Source organism: Equus przewalskii, chromosome 3 (assembly GCF_037783145.1).
Source record: "Equus przewalskii isolate Varuska chromosome 3, EquPr2, whole genome shotgun sequence".
In the NCBI taxonomy this organism is placed as follows: domain Eukaryota; kingdom Metazoa; phylum Chordata; class Mammalia; order Perissodactyla; family Equidae; genus Equus; species Equus przewalskii.
The window spans coordinates 63,935,230-63,952,735 of NC_091833.1; the positions used below are offsets into that span (position 1 = coordinate 63,935,230).

Here is a 17,506-nt window from a genome sequence, read left to right on the forward strand (position 1 = left end):
TTCGGATCCCAGGTGCAGACATATGCACTGCTTGTCAAGCCATGCCATGGCAGGTGTCCCCCATATAAAGTAGAGGAAGATGGGCACAGATGTCAGCTCTGGGCCAGTCTTCCTCAGCAAAAAAGAGGAGGGTTGGTGGCAGATGTTAGCTCAGGGCTAATCTTCCTCAAAAAACAAAAAAGAAAGAAAGAAAGAAATTTAACTGTTATTCCCTCTTTCTCATCTGTAAGGTAGGATGGAAAGTGCTGGGAAATTGAACCTTGTGTCCAGGGTGAAAGTCTGTCAAGTCCGAAAGTACAAAAAAATGAGAGACAGGGCAGGTCTAGTGGCACTGCAGTTAAGTTCGTGTGCACTGCTTTGGTGGCCCAGGGTTTGCCATTTCAGATCCCAGGTACGGACCTATGCACTACTTATCAAGCCATGCTGTGGCAGATGTCCCACATATAAAATAGAGGAAGAAGGGCACAGATGTTAGCTCAGGGCCAATCTTCATCAGCAAAAAGAGGACGATTGGCAGCAGATGTTAGCTCAGGACTAATCTTCCTCAAAAAAATAAATAAATAAATGAGAGATAAATGGTTCTCTCCAAGACAAAAGGCTTAAAGGTAAACTAATAAAAGTCAGTTATTGGGTAGTTTTTTTGTCTTTGTTTTTCAAGAAAATGTAAAAAGCCACTCAAGGAATTTAACTTGCCATTAGATTTTTTTTTAACTTTCTAATTAATTTTTTTTTTTTTTTTTTTTTTTTTAAAGATTTTATTTTTTCCTTTTTCTCCCCAAAGCCCCCCAGTACATAGTTGTGTATTCTTCGTTGTGGGTTCTTCTAGTTGTGGCATGTGGGACGCTGCCTCAGCGTGGTCTGATGAGCAGTGCCATGTCCGCGACCAGGATTCGAACCAACGAAACACTGGGCCGCCTGCAGCGGAGCGCACGAACTTAACCACTCGGCCACGGGGCCAGCCCCTCTAATTAATTTTTTAAAACTTTAAAAGTTCTAGTTAGGGGGCCGGCCCAGTGGTGTAGCACTTAAGTTTGAACATTCCACTTCAGTGGCCCAGAGTTCGCCAGTTCGGATCCCGGGTGCAGACCTATGCACCAATTGGCAAGCCACGCTGTGGCAGGCATCCCACATATAAAGTAAAGGAAGATGGGCAAGGATGTTAACTCAGGGCCAGTCTTCCTCAGCAAAAAAGAGGAAGATTGGCAGCAGATGTTAGCTCAGAGCTAACCTTCCTCAAAAAAAAGAAAAGTTCTAGTTAGATGCAATGAAGTATATAAATCTTACATGCACAGCTCAATGAATGTTTATATATATACACATCCATGTTACTACTGCCCAGATGAAGATATAGATTTAAAGCTAGATTTGGAAGTTTTATTGGAAAACGAAAAAAAACCCCAAGAGATTAAATATTACTGCTCCTCTAAATCAAAAGATTTTCATTTTATTTAATTAAATTTTATTTTCATACCTCAAATTCATCTTGAGTACTTTGAACATTGCACCATCTGGTAACAGGCTCAGGAACCACTTCCCAATCCTCACAGACTTGTTTAAGAATATTCACAAAAGTTGACTTTCCTGCAGCTGTTATGAGAAGAAAAGTAAAACTGAGTAAAAGTTATTGGAAAAACATGCCAAAATAGTCATCACCTTTTACAAAGTTTGTAACAGCTAATAATACCCCAAAAAATCAATTTCCGAAACTTTCTCTTTAGATTTTTTTTTTCATGAAAACCAAAAGGGTCCCTGCCCACTTGTATTTAACACATTTGTTTCTTATTGTTTTTAGCTTACCAAAGCCATGAGACAGAAGAATTAAAAACCTGGTGACATTTTAGGCAAGGTGTTATGGCAGAAAAAAAATCCTACTCCTAGACTCACTTTCCTTAACCAAGCAATTAGGATAACTTTGTGAGAAGTGGTTAAGGCTATTCTCCCACTTAATTAGGTAGATGATCTTGGTCAAGTCACTGAACTTCTCTGAGCCTGTTTCCTCATAATGCAATGGAGATAATAAGAATACACTCCTCATGAAAACTGTTGTGATAAACAAACACTGTAGTGTTTTCCAGGCTCTTGCGTTTTCAAAATTTGCCTCTCTACTGGCTCTATTCTCTCAGTTTACAAACAAGCTCAGATCTTTCCTATCTAAAACCAATTTAAAAACCACCAAGTTGACTATAAAATATAAAGATGCATCCAATGCCTAGAGGTTTAGAATGGGAAAGATTACGATTATTATTATATGACACATTATCATATGGCACTATGACTGACAGAAATTATAAAAACATTTTTGCAAAACACTCCCTACAAGCAATAGCCATGTTTTCTCTGCTTCACTTTCATGGTTCTGTGTACTCTATCCAACCCTTAAAAAAAGTCATATGGGGACCAGCCCAGTGGCATAGTGGTTAAGTTCGTGTGCTCCACTTCAGCAGCCTGGGGTTCGCAGGTTTGGATCCCAGGCATGGACCTAGCACGGCTGTGTCAGCCTCCCACATAACATAGAGGAAGATTGGCATAGATGTTAGCTCAGCAACAATCTTCCTCAAGCACAAAGAGGAAGATCGGCAACGGATATTAGCTCAGGGCCAATCTTCCTCACACACACACAAGTCGTATGTACTTTACTTCTCCCTAATCATTCATTAGTTTCTGGGATATGGGTGGGGGGGGAGCAGGGGGTATAGTTCAGATGTAATCAGGACATATTATATCCACTATTTTAAAATTTCCCAGGAATACATTCCATTTAATATTAGGAACATCTTGACCCAGAATTTAACAGGGTGTAACAATACTCCTAATGACCACCACACCCTTCCTATCTGAAGTCACCAAATGTGGTCATATCAGACATCTCTTGTCAGCAGAATGTGTTCCCCTCTCTCTCTCGTCATATATATATATAAATACAAACACATACACACACATAAGTAAACATAGAAAAAAGCAACTTCAGTATGCTTACAAATGAAGCCTCTTCTTCCTTATAAATTAGATCCAAAGAGGGCAAGAAGAACTCACCTTTGACTTGAAGAACTCTATTCAAACCTAGGACATTATATAGGGCAACAGAAGAGAAGAAAAAACTGGAAGAACTTTAAAGGATCACACATAGAACAAAAAAAAAAAACAGAGAGAGAGGTCAATAATAAGGTAACAGAGAGAACAGAGAACAGTTGAGAAGCAAGACATAAAAGTCATACCACCACGGGAGAAAAACTTTTAAGGATAAACCAGATGACCATTAGATTTAATCATGGGAAAAACACTGGTGATCACAGATTTTGTGTAGAGGGTAAGCACAGGGACTGTGAGGCATTTCGAAGAATAGCAAGAGGAAGCATATAAAATGATTACCAGACACTCACTGAGCCAGATGGAAGAAGAAAGGGAAAACGTGATGTTCACAACGGGCACCCAAGAAACACTTTAAAAACAGCTAGAATCTGCAACCACTTAAGGCTAGAGCATTCAGCTTTCTTCTAACACTGTGTATAAGCAGAAAAAGTTCATGTGGTCATACTCTGAAATGTTAAGAGTAGTGTCAGTTACTCTTTAAAACTATGCTTTAGTTCAAACAGAATAACAATAGTTACCTGTAGTCCCCAATCTAATATTCAGTTCCTTAACTTTTTGTGGGGAAGAAAATAAGCTAATTAACAAATTAATATTCTATGAAGGCAAAGAAGAACAAGAACCAAGGGCACTCATGTTAAAACTAAAAAGTCATGGGACCTAACAGAATCACTAATGCCAAAGCAAGCATTATGATGTCAAAAATCATTCTGTATGGACTACTAAGATGAAAAGATGCAAGTAAGGCCTCCATAAACCTAAGAGCGTATTTTAGTAGCAGAGAACATGAGAAGATGAGTTACATGAGTATAAAACTAAAATGACCAGGTAAAGTTTAAATTCTAGGAAGACCAGAGGAATCACAAAATAGTCTTCTACACACAGATCAGCAAAGTATACATTTATCACTTATTTGGGTCTGGCAAATAAGGTGGAGGGGACATGAACGGTGCAAGAGCAGTAATAAACAGCAAGTGACAAAGCCTCAATGTCAGGGAAGATAGTAAGTGGTAAGAAACAAACCCCATCTAAATAGCAAATTGTTGTCTTACAGAAATGCAGCCCAGGGTTACCAGATCTTTAGATTTGTCAAGAAAAGCCAAGAATCTAAATGTTTACAGGAAGCCTCAACATTTTTAAATGCTAGCAACCAATTAAAAATGTTTTTTCAAGTCTGTGCAGGACAATGTTGTGCAAATGCAGGCCATCAGCACACAACTCCTTCCAGTGTAGGTAACGGGAAGCCAGAGAAGAATTTTAAGCAGGGAGGGGATAACACAATTTCATTTGTATACAGAAAGACTGCTCTGGAAGTAGTCAGATACTGGAGATGGAGAGACACATTAGGAAATTATTTCAGGTACTGGGGCGATTAAAGATGCTTGGGGGGTAGTATATCTCTAGAAACAATAGATTGCTTAACTGGATTTAAGAAAGGGAAGGGGATTAATTCATTGTGGTACTGATCTGAGGGGTTGTTCATTCAAATTTACTTTTCAAATGGCTTTGTTCAACTACTTTCTCCTGTCTTCATATATGGTCTTTATCCAATAAGTAGTTGTGAGGAATCATATCCGTAAACATTCACCTTCAAAGACCTTACCCTGCTAAGAGGAAAGGAGAGTCTATTATGTGGATCTTTTCCACTGGTGACTTAACACTGGACCAATGAAACAAGACGACCTCTGTGTTCAGCTTTTTTCTGTTCCTTGGAATGCTGCTAGAGCATCTGCTTGCCTTGGCTTTTTAAAGAAATACAAGTGCTTTGAATGTGGTAAGAATAAAAAAAAATTTGCTGTATGCATGAGTGGCCAGTACCCAACCTGAAGCCAAAACAATTCTATCAAACAGTTAGTGTCAGGCACAGGTTTCCTGTGGTAGGAAATACAGATGAACTAGAAGATCAGATGCATCTTGCAAAATGACACGCATGGTGTAGTATGCCCCCATCTGGGTTAAGAACAGAAACAGCTGTGGTCTTTGAATCATAACCCAATGTTTACTTGGAAATGAAATAGGGAATGAGGAACTCCACACTGTTAAGATCATTTAAAAACTCTTTACCCAAATGTTTACAGCAATTTTATTCATAATCGATAAAAACTGGAAACAATCCAAAAGTCCACAACTAGGGAAGAGATCGACTGTGGTAAATCCATGCAATGGAACACTACTCAGCAATAAAAAAGAACAAACTATGGATACAAGCAACATGAATAAATCTAAAATGTTAAAGCAGCAAGACACAAGAGGTTACATACTCTACGATTCCGTTTATACGACATTCTGGAAAAGGCAAAACTTACAGGGATAGAAACCAGATCAGTGGTCTCCAGCGGACAGGGAGAGGGGGCTGACTACAAAAGGGAAGGAGGGAATTTTTCGAGGTGATAGGAATGTTCTGAATCTAGATCGTGGTGGTAGTAAAACGGACATTATACGTTCGTCAAACCATACAGAAGAGCGCAACATAAAAGGGATCCTTTAACGTATGTAAATTACACCTCAGGAACTGACACACACCCCGCCTCAAAAAACAAAACAAACCAACCCAACCCTTCCCTTTGCACAATCCCAACAAAAAGGAGGCAGCAGCCACAGCGCCCAAGGCAGGCCCGCCGACTCGGCGAGCGGACGCCCAGGGGGGCCCACCCTCGGGCCCGGGAGGGCAGCAGGCACGGCAGGGAAGGATGCTCTCGCCGGCAAGGGAATCCGAGGCCGCGGCCGCACCACCAGGCTGGCAGAAAGCCCTCTCTGAGGAGCGGCTGAGATGCAGCGAAGGGGCGCGTCCTCCGCCGCCGCCCTGACTCCCCTGCTCTGGGGCCCACATTTCCTGGGGCTCCTTACCGATGTTCCCTTCGATGGAGACTTTCTTGATGCGGGTCCTCTGAGGGCCGGTCGTGGGAGACAAGCAGCTCTTCTTGGGTGGGGTGGCCATTCCTCGCGTGGGGCGCCCCAAGCGCGTCAAGCAGCGAGGGCTGGAAGGGGCCACAGGTGCGCGCTGGGGCTCGAGCCGCGGCAGAACCTGCCTGGACCCGCAGGCTAGACTCCCGCGCACCGCTCGCTTTCCCGCCGGCGGGTCGCGGGTTTGGTTTTGGCGTGAGGAGGCGGCGGCCGATGGGGGCGGGACTGCAGCTAGCCGCCCGCCCAGCGGGGAAGCCACGCCCCCTGCCCCCCAGCAGCCGGCGAGACCCGTTCGGGCCCCGGCGCCTTCGCCGGCTTCGGGCGGAGCCCTTGCGTGCGCGCCCGGCACGTCGGGATACGCGAGGGCAGGGGGCGGAGCCGCGCGGGCAGGGGCGGGGCCGCGCGCACCTCTGCCCGCGACTCGGGGGTGGGGGCCGTTCCAGAGACGTGGGGGAGCCCAGGGCTGGCGCCCGAGCGCGGAGGTCGCCGCCTGCCCTCGTCCCAAGGGGTGGGCCGGCCGGGCTTTGGAGAACCCGCTTCTCCAGCGGGACTCCTGGAGGTAAACAGAGCGTCTGGACAGAATTGGTTGGATTTAACATTTTGAACTTGTCAGGGGAGAAGCAATGTGTAGTAGAAAAATCAAACGGATTATCCTACCTTCTCAGCCTGGAGGATGACCGTCAGGCTAAGTGCCTCTGGGTAACCCAGGTCTCAGGAAATGTATTTTACTCTTACTGTGTGCCAGGCGCTGTTTCGATCACTTTTCATGAATTAACTAACAATCCACTGCTGAGATCCCACCATTGGCCCCATTTATCAGTGAGGAAACAAGCACAGTGAGGCTACTTGTTTAAAGTCTCGAAGCCAGTAAGTGCAATCGGGATGGGAATTTAGATAGGCGCCACCTCACGGGAAGCCATTCCTGATCTCTCATACCCCTCTCCATTTTATTTGGATGCCCGCTTACGCTGAAGGGGAGCAGAATACGCTCCCCCGCCCAAAATATGCCACTTTGGCATATTATTTTGAATTAAGTAGTTAAGAAACTGTGGTGCACGCTTTTTACACTGTACTGAAGAAACAGGACACTGACCCTTTGTCCCCGCTGAAAGGAGGAGATAAATCTCTGTGAAAGGTACCCTCCCTGTACCAAGAGCATAAAAGGCATCCTATCACCAGAGATAGGGAATTTAGGGCTGAGAAGGCTGTGAAAACAAGCCCTGTTACTTCTTCACCAATTCACAAACCCAAGCCTAAACCCCTTTGTCTTGTCAATTCTTCACAAATTTGTCTTTCTAAAAGGTATACAGTAAAAGCTTCCTGCTTTGGTCACTTCTTTGCGTCTCACATTTTTATGGGACTCCCATATATATGAAATTAAATTTGTTTGTGTCTGGGTACTCTGTTTTATGTCAATTTAATTATTAGAGCAGCCAAAGAACCTAGAAGGGAAGAAGAGGAAAATTTTCTGCCCCTACAATGTTATGTAGAAGTTACCACACTGTGTAGGTTTCTGTTCAGCAATGACTATAGCTTAATTAACTTTGTATGCACTACACCTGGCACACACTCTGCTAGAGTGCCATGTACTCTGCTAGAAGGCTCATCTAGCTAGGGACAAAGGCAGTGTAGAAATGCCCAGAGGAATTCTATTTTTTTTTTTTTTTTTTTTTGAGGAAGATTGGCCCTGAGCTAACTGCTGCCGATCCTCCGCTTTTTGCTGAGGAAGCCTGGCCCTGAGCTAACTGCTGCCGATCCTCCGCTTTTTGCTGAGGAAGCCTGGCCCTGAGCTAACATCTGTGCCCATCTTCCTCTACTTTATATGTGGGACGCCTACCACAGCATGGCGTGCCAAGCGGTGCCATCTCCGCACCCGGGATCTGAACCAGGGAACTCCAGGCTGCCGAAGCAATACGTGCAAATTTAACGGCTGTGCCACCGGGCCAGCCCCGGAATTCATTTTTAATCATGGTAAAGACCTAGTCAACCAGACATTACCCAGTCTATAAGTTCCCGAGTTCAAATTTTCTACAGAAACTGAAGGCCCTGCTATTCTTTTTTATCTTGCAACTGTCATCAGACCTGAAATGCATCTAAAGGTGGAGTCAGAAGAAGGGGTATAGTGAATCCACTGTCAGAAATAAAGGGCAGAAGTCAAAATGTGATTCCATGAGGAACTCTAGGATAAAAACAGCAAAAATCATTCTCTGTAAGTTTCTTATACTATTTTGTTATGCTGTTATTTTATGTATATTACTTTTGTTTATCCCTTGTGGAAATTAAAGAAACCTTAACTAAACTGGGAGTCAGGAAGGCCTCTAGGGGGAGCTCTGACTCCCTAACGTACATCAGCAATTACAACAAACGGGAAGAGACAGAGCTTGCGTCATAGACAAGTAAAACTACGACAGAAGGAAGATTTCTCTCCGGACAGGCAACAGCCCAGGCAATGAGAAGCCGTTGCCGCGCTGAACTGTTACTTCCCCTCAATGGACTTTAGTTTAGAACAGCCCCTCCCTACTCCCCTTTTCTCTATAAAGGCAGTTCCCCTTACTTGTTTGTTGTTTTTGCCTATGGTTTGCATATGGTCTAGACGTCCCAAACTGCAATTTTTTGGCAATTCCTGAATAAACTTGTTTTGAGGTTTTTCAAGTCAACACCCCATAGTGATTAGCAGCAGGATTTTTGAGATGAAAAAGGCCCAAATGCTTGTCATCAGGGATGGCAAGGAAGCTGGGGAAGCTACTAGGTGGTATATTCCACACCCAAGCTTAGAAAACCCGTGAAATGGCAAGGGTATTAGCAGCTACGGAGAGAGGAGTAAGGCAGGGTGAGTGTCTGAGCCCTTCAAACGGGAAGAAAGTGGAAATGAAGTCTCATATATATCTGATAAAGATGTTTGGGGTTAAGGAGTAGAAATCCCCAAGTGTGGTTTCCACGAACAAGCAAAAACAAAAACCACAAGAGAAGTAGTATGGTGGAATAATTAAGAGTTTAAGCACTGGAAAATTAAAGACTGGTTTCAAATCCCAGCTCTGCCCTTTTCTGGCTGTGAGAACTTGAATTCCTCCAAGCTTAGGAGTGTACCTCAAAAATGCAAACGAAGTAAATGGGGGAAACAAGGAATCTAGCTCTCTTGACATCAAGTTAGCATAATTTCCTATTTTCCTACATATCTGTGGATAACACAAGGAAGATATCAGTAAAACCTCTTTTAAAAGCACCACCTCCCTGATTTTCATCCACAATCCCTTATCTGAAACCCTTGTAGCCAGATCTGTTTCAGAATTCAAAAATTTTTGGATTTTATGGGGGCCAGCCCGGTGACAGTGGTTAAGTTCTCACTCTCTGCTTCGGCACCCTGGGATTTGCAAGTTCGGATCCCAGGCATGGAGCCACAGACCCCTCATTGAGCCATGCTGTGGCAGCATCCGACATATAAAAAATAGAGGAAGACTGGCATAGATGTTAGCTCAGGGACAATCTTCCTCAAGCAAAAAGAGGAAGATTGTCAACAGATGTTAGCTTAGGGCCAATCTTCCTCACCAAAAAAAAAAAAATTTTTTAGAAAATACACACATATACTATATATTACATAACTATCCCTCACCCTCCTGCAGAGTGTTAAATCAAATGCACTAATATTTTGCCGTGAAACCTAAGAGTTTTCACATTAAGTGAGACAAAGACTATTAACCTCAGTTCAGGTTAAGTTTGCACTGAATTCAAGAAAACACTTGCAGTTTTCCAAGCTTTTCAGATTTTAGAATTGCAGATAAAAGACAAGTACTGGAGCACCCAGCCAGTCATGAACATGCTACCATCTTAACCCTTCCTTGCCAGAAATTTTACTACGCCTTTAATTTGCAAATTCCTTGTCTCCTGTGGGAATGCTGGTGTAACTCAAGAAAGAGACAGGGTCCTAACTGATAACTTACAAGTTTATTAAGAAAACTCTAAACCAACTCAGAAAATAAGAACAAAGGCAGAAAAAATAAGAGGCCCGAACATTGATAAGCAACGGTTACACAGCCCATGCATATGTGTACACCAACCCAACAACTTCTGTAAAAGGATATTTATCAACTTAATATGCTTGGTTATAAATTTCTCCTTGAAATCTTCATTACTGCTGAGAAAACAGGACACAGAAGCCATCATAAAAGCAAGAATTAGGAGTCAAGGTGCTTCCAGCAAATGTGAAGTGTGATAGCAAAATAACATACTAGAAGGGTGTGGGAGCAAGCCATCAGCCTTATGTAGCTCCTTAGCAAAGGAAGCTATATTTTGCTGCATGCTTGTAAAGGTTAACTTAGGTCATCAAGAAAATGTGACACTGTACTCACTATGCTGTTGAAAACATGAGTGTAAAACGTCTATTAAACATGGTTGTTTAAGCCTTAAAGGAATGTTTAGAAGCTTTGTGTTATCAAAATGCACCATTCCAGACAATATTATATAATGAAGAATTAACTATTTAAATTTAGTACAATAGAGGCAAAGAACCTAATTTATCAAAATACAGTTAATTTTTATATGGTATGTATTTCTTTATACAGGATAGATGCTTTGTACATACTGTTATGTGCAGAATAACAAGGTGTTTTTATTAAAGCATGCAGACACAATCCACCTCAGCATGGACCAGCATTTCTACTCCTTGTCTTTTCCTCAAATACCAATTAGTGACACTGGGCAACTGTGGCTACTATCATGAAAATATTTTCAACCTGATGGTCCAAATACAAATGCCTCTAAACATAAATACATCTAAATAATGATACTCTGAGAATGCGCTAAAATACACTTTTCCTTTAGGAACTTGGGTATCAGGGTGACAATGAAGATTCCTGAATACTGTTTAATAATATTCTTTAATGGTCTATAATGAAGACAAAATGTTAGATAAAATCTTAGCTTGATGGAAAGGACAACAAATAATTATTTTGCTAATTGCTCTCATGGTAATAGTATATTTAAAGAAAACAATCAAAAGCATTGGCTTCAAGGCCAAGCACATTTGGGTTTTTTTTTTTTTTTTTAAAGATTTTATTTTTTTCCTTTTTCTCCCTAAAGCCCCCTGGTACATAGTTGTATATTCTTCAATGTGGGTTCTTCTAGTTGTGGTATGTGGGACGCCGCCTCAGCGTGGCCCGATGAGCAGCGCCATGTCTGCGCCCAGGATTCGAAACAACGCAACACTGGGCCGCTTGCAGCGGAGCGTGCGAACTTAACCACTCTGCCACGGGGCCAGCCCCACACATTTGGGTTTTTAAACCCTAATCCTAATCAGTGACTTATACAATTTCTCAGCTTTAGTTTTCTAGTATGTAAGACACTGAGATACTAACTTCCAGGGTTACTGTGAACACTATAAAAAATAATGCTTAACAAAGTTTAAATGTTCAACATATTCCATATACATTCAATGTCTTTAGGAATGTGTTCAATGTGGAAATACTTATAGTAAAAATAAACAGTAACGCAAAATCAGGATTCATGGCCAAACATAACTATTTATTAATTTTTTAATAAACATTCAGTTTCTTGCTTTAAAAAAACCCTAGACTTTAAATATTTCCCATCCCATCACATACAAGTCTGTATACATTATTTACATCTCTCAATTAAAACATATTACAGATTTTCTGACATTCAGTTTAAAATAAAAAGCAGTTAAACTTTGATCAATAATAACTATAACTTGAGTAATCTTGGCACAGTTTACAACATAGCGCCCACACTGCATTTCATGTTTTAGACCATTTTACCCTTCTAACTACTCTACGATAGAGAGAAACTGCCTATCTCCGTGAGAACAGGATCCCTGTCTATGCGTGCTCTGCAAAACTTGCCCAGTGTGAACGCTGCCCCTATGCTTCCAATATATGGCACTGGCAGTATTCTTTTGCTTTTGTCCTCAGAAATGATTTCTATTCAAACTTTAAGTGTTCTCATGTTTATTGTATTCTCTCCCAACCTAGATTTTATGATGCCGTTCCTAGATAATTTTAAGTAACAATGTATAGGAAAAGTTCAAACAGAACAAAAGTTATGTGTTCCCCACAAGATTAGTGCCCTTACCACACGAGTTATGCATGTACAAAAATAACAAATACAATTTAGTGGCTGTAAAAAACTATTTCCCCTAAAAATAGTTATCTATGCAGAACAATTTAAGGAGAAAAAGTGTTCTTAAAATGAAAATGCACTAATTTACAACCTGCACAATTAAGTATTTCAGAAACAAAAAAAAATGAAAACGTGCAAACCTGTAAGAAACATTCACATATAAGAATTTAATAATATATAAGAGAAATTAAATATTAACAAAAATTTAAATTTATATCACTAATAATCTCAGCTTCAGTGACATAATTTAAAGAAAGCTATCAACCAAAATAAACCAAAAATGCTTATGTAAATTGCATCTTTCAACATTTCAGCTGAAACGTATGTATTAACAGCAAGTACTCCAGAATCACTAACAATAAGAAACTGCAAAATCACCTTTGTTTTCCAAGTGTATATTGGGGGTTGGGGGTGGGGATATAGGAAATCAATAGCAGTAAGGAAGTAATTTACCACCAAGGAGGAGATGACAGGTAAACATATAGTTAGAAAAGGCCAATGATTTCACTACCTATCTTTGAGAACTGTAATCCAAGATTTTCTATTGTATAATATGCAGAAAAAGAAACAGCATACTTGCAAAACTGAAAGTACTCCATATTTTAATCCGTATTTTTCTCTCTCTCGTCAAAATTTAAGTATCAGTTCAACTACAAGTGGCAGACATGGAGCACAGTTTAATACCTTCGAAATGAATTCTTCTCTATGATTAGCTTATTAGGAAAGCCTTAAAAATTCAAACTGTCTTTAGTCAGAATTGTTATTATATCTTAAAATTAAACTTTTTCACTAAATCTTGAGATAGCTTTACCTCTAAACGTTTATCTCATACACCACTAAACTGATAGCTGAACAACAGTAATTCCAATGGTGAATCTTAACATTATGACAAAACTCAGATATTTAAATTATTTTAGGAGTGGTCCCTAAAGTAAAGATCTAGAATAGTGTTTCTAAGAATTGGTATATTCTTTCAAAACCCAGATAAGTTTCAAAATAAGTTAAGTTTTCCTCTCAGTATATGCGGTCACATTTTCAAATTACAAATACATTTCTGGTCCCATATCTTTTAAAAAGATGTTCAAAATTTTAAAGTTACAAACAATATATAAAATGATTATACAATTTTTAAATACTTGATCTGTAATATGTAGGCTTAAAACTCAGCATAATTTATATATAAAATTTATTCCAATTTCTTTGTACAATGATCTCCAGTCTTTAAATTCAAATTGTTCGTTTGAGCAAAAATATGTTTTAAAGAAAGGATGGAGGTAAAAGCTATTGTTCCCTTAAGCTACTTCTATCTTAAATATTGGATCTATTTTTTCTTACTATCCCTTCAATCAAAACTATCCTACAGCAGGCAAGATAGAATTCAAAAATTATCAGGGAAAGGAACAGAAAATAGAAAACAAGAGAAAGACATTGATTTTTTCTATTATCATATTTAACTGCAAGGTAATTAAACTAAATTTAAAAAAGTAAAATATAACCTATTCATCCAAATGATACTGTCCTCTTCAAAGCAGTGACCTTGGGAAACCATTCCGATGCTCAAAACATTCTCCTCTGCAAATTCAGAGCCTGTGGCAGGAAGTTCTTTTGAACTTCCCTAATGGTTTAGTTCTAAGAAAGCAGCAAAGTAGAGTTGGTTTTGTGAATGAGATAGGTCATATTAAGCTGTCAAGCACGTTTTTGGTGCAACTAAAATAGATTTTCTTGCATAATCATAATCCAATTCTCAAGGCATCTCTCAAAGCATCTCCAAAACATTACACCTTTGCAGCACAGCTGGAATAAGGAGTGCTTCCAAAGGAACCACTCTAAAGATCAACTCTCATTTGGATATTTAAGGTATGACATTTATTTTAAAAGAAAGTCCTACAACTTAATAATTGTATCTCACATATTTTACCATTTCAGTGGTTATCAAAACCTCTCTCAGAGAGGGTGTAGACAAAGGTATAAAGGAAATCTGTCATTATGCTATTTTCCCATAAGCAAGGAAAATGCTAGTACATAAATGGAGTCTAGTGATTATATGTAAAATATAAATATCCACATCATCTGTATTTCCTGAAAATAAGAGATTGTAGTGCTTTATCTTTCCTGATAAGCCAGGCAGTAACTCAGTCTGAGATATATTATACACTGACCATGTCTTCTCCTCCCTACTGCATTTTACGCTTTACTATTCAGAATGTTACAAATGACAAACAAAGGTAGAGAAAGAGCACAACCTAAAATCTTTCAATTGGAGGTAAACGCACCTCCAAAGCCTCTCCCACTAACTAATGCATGCTCACTGTTTCAGTGCAGTCTAACGCCATGGTTTTTATGGGAAACAGAATCATAAGCCAGCAAATGCAAGCCAGTAGCACCATCTACCGCTAACTACAAGATTTTCACTCTTTGTTATTAATTTCTCTGTACCACCATTACTCCATCATTTAAAATAATTCCTAAAACTTGCTTCATATCAACATTTAACCAAAGCATTGTGCCAATAATACTATGTTAACCTACTACTTTATATTTTATGCTTTTATCAGCAGATGAGAAAACCACCTTCTGCTTTATATCTCTGTGTAAAGAGCAGGAGGGAAATCATTATCTTGATCATTTACAAATTGAAAGAATTGGAACAATTCCAATAGACGTTTATAAGCAAACTCTGCTGCAAAACCAAGATTTGATCCTTATTTTATAAAGGGCATCTTACTAATGCTCATGGGAACCAAACAAATCAAAGCCACTTTTTCTCAAATCAGTTATTTCTCACTTGCTTTGGTGAGTCTCTCCTTACTTGTAGCCATGTAACATCATGTACAACGCCAGGCCTCTCCCTGGGAGAACTTCTCCACTTTGTTACCATATATATACACACACATATCTCCTTACTTCCCAATACCTCTGTTTAAAGGAATACTCAGAAGCAGGCACCTGAGATTCTGGCACAGTGACAACAAACTCCTATCTACATACAGTGGGAAAGTAGGTCCTACTACTAAACAATAATTTATAGAAACATTTTCCTATTTTTTACAGTGTACTACTGTATAAGGCTTAAAAGAGCAAGAAAATTTTTCACTATTCTCTCTACACTTGGCTATTGAAACCCCTTTGTTACTAGGTTGATACGAAGTTAAATGCAGTACGGAAGACTACTGAGTAATCACGTGGTTCATTTTGCTAAACAGGACCCCAAATCACTTGATAGAAAATTTTATTTGCGAATCAACCTATAGTTGCTGATGTTACCTATTTGGATACTAAAAGATTTATTCTAAGGAAATCAGCTAGTTCTCACTGCAGTTTAGAAATAAGCATTACCAATGAATCTCCAATATATTTGCCTCTGCCAGGCTCTCCTGTTACTGCCACTGTTGGTACTTGCGGAATGACTATTAGAAATGAAGTGGAGAAAAAGGGAGCTCCTAGTGATCATAATTATAATGGCAATAAATTATATTACTGCTTTACTTGTTAATGGCAAAAACAAACTGATTTCATTTTAGATTCTTTTCTACTGTTTTTAGTCTATACAATTTCAGAGCAAGATTTCTATTCTACAAGAAAAAAGGTATATACTTCTAACCGAAGGAAGAGTATATATTTCTAACTGAAGGAAACATACTTATCAGAAATGACAATTAAAACTGGAAGTCTGAAAAGGATATTTCTCAAGAATAAAACTAAAGTGAAAAGGTAATATTTATTTTAAAAACTAAGTTTCCAAACTTCTTACTTATGGGGATAATTCACTAGAAAGTCATGGCAAATAAAATGTAAAAGTTAATTACTGAATTAGCACTTTCATTGTTTAATATCACTGCAAAAAAAAATTCCTTTCATAGTGGAAAAATCAGAAGGCAGAATGCTTCAAATTGAGACAATAATAAGCAAAGAAGGTACTGTATCATTTTAAAATGACAGGCAAACACCAGCTCCATTCATTGAATGGAAATGCTGGAAAGTGATTAATTTCCTCAAACAGTCCTTAAATTCCATGTTTAATGTCTATACCTAAAATTAATAATTTATCTTTAACTTCTCATGGAAGTGGATTCCTAAAAGGAAGTCTCTAAGACTTTGTTTACAAGAAACTGATTAAAATCTCCATGCCATTCTATTCACGGGTTTTAAGACAGGACTTTCTTGACTCCCCGTACTTAACCCCATCCCTAACTCCCCATACAAATTAACCTCCACAAACAAACACACACTCCTATCCCCTCCTCTTCAAAGTGGAAGGGGATGCTGCAGACTTATGGCTCATTTGGCAATTGCTAAGAAATCTCACAGTTCAGCATCACCTCTGAAGATGGCAAACCTACATATAACCTGAATTTTTATACCCACAGTGCAGTTAACATGTAGAAAGAAGCCGAAATCCAATAGGTATTTACATTTCAACATCCTGAAGTTTCAATATCACAGATATCAAGAGATGGACAAAGACCTGCTTGTAGAACTTTAGGTATTTGAACAGAATTACCATCAATATCAAAAATAATTAAGAAATACTAATTTTGTATGTTCTACATGCACACCTTTACAAATTGTGTTTTTCAATGTAGTAAAAGCTGGAAATCACCAATTTAAGTAAACTATGGCTTTTATCATAGGTATTTTAAAACATGCATCAGTAAGTGCCCTGGATAGTGATCCTAATATTGTTTCAAGTCCTGTTCAGTTCCATGTCTGTGCTTTGCACCTCAGAAGTGAGCCTGCCAAGGCACTTAAAAACATAAGTCTTTTGGGGACTTCAAAAATCGGCCAGAATTTACACAACACACAACCCCCATCCATCAGCAGTCCAATCAATAAGCATTTTCTTTCAACACACAGTATCATCAAAAATGTCACAAGTAACCAAAACCAGGTTAAAAAAAAAACTTTATGCCACTAAAACAAAATTTACCCCATCAAATGTATAGAGAGTGGTTCTTGGCTTCCTCTAGCAATAGAATATGAATATGGTTTCATTTATTCAGAATAAAGAAAAAGGAACCCAAACAAGCCCCCCAAACCTAAGACAAAAACAACCGAGATAAAATAAAATACAACGAAATCCAAATACACTCCTCAGTTTCATTTGAGGAACAATTCACACAGCTCTGCATCCTTTTATCTGTCCTTTGAGGTGAGTTTTTCAATCAGTTCTTGGAGTGGTGCAAGTTCTCTTCTATCAATAAGGTTGAATTCCTAAGCATGATAAAGAAAGGTAGAAGAAATTATAGAAACGTATTATTTACATCTAATTCCAAAGCAGATTTTCATTAACATTTGTTGGAAATTAGCTTTAAAGTAAATAAAAGTGAAATTTTTTTTCAAAAAGTTTATTCTATTCCCTAGCTCTGTGTCTTATGAAATCACT

General features: G+C 39.2%; 2 protein-coding genes across 3 annotated transcripts in view; both read right to left on the minus strand.

Moving 5' to 3' along the window:
• The window catches only part of DCK (deoxycytidine kinase), a 31,615-nt gene extending 25,236 nt beyond the window's left edge, over positions 1 to 6,379 (minus strand). Inside the window, exons 1-2 of the mRNA XM_008535163.2 lie at positions 5,935 to 6,379; positions 1,472 to 1,587 (exon numbers count right to left, since the gene is read on the minus strand). Of these exons, the coding sequence (XP_008533385.1) occupies positions 1,472 to 1,587; positions 5,935 to 6,025 (207 nt within the window). The 5' untranslated portion in view covers positions 6,026 to 6,379. The remainder of the gene's footprint in view (positions 1 to 1,471; positions 1,588 to 5,934) is intronic.
• A 5,108-nt stretch (positions 6,380 to 11,487) lies between these two features.
• MOB1B (MOB kinase activator 1B) overlaps positions 11,488 to 17,506 on the minus strand; it is a 68,864-nt gene continuing 62,845 nt past the window's right edge. For both annotated transcript variants that reach the window (XM_070614700.1, XM_070614699.1), the window contains exon 6: positions 11,488 to 17,334. In XM_070614700.1, coding sequence (XP_070470801.1) covers positions 17,257 to 17,334 — 78 coding nt within the window. In that variant the 3' untranslated portion in view covers positions 11,488 to 17,256. The remainder of the gene's footprint in view (positions 17,335 to 17,506) is intronic.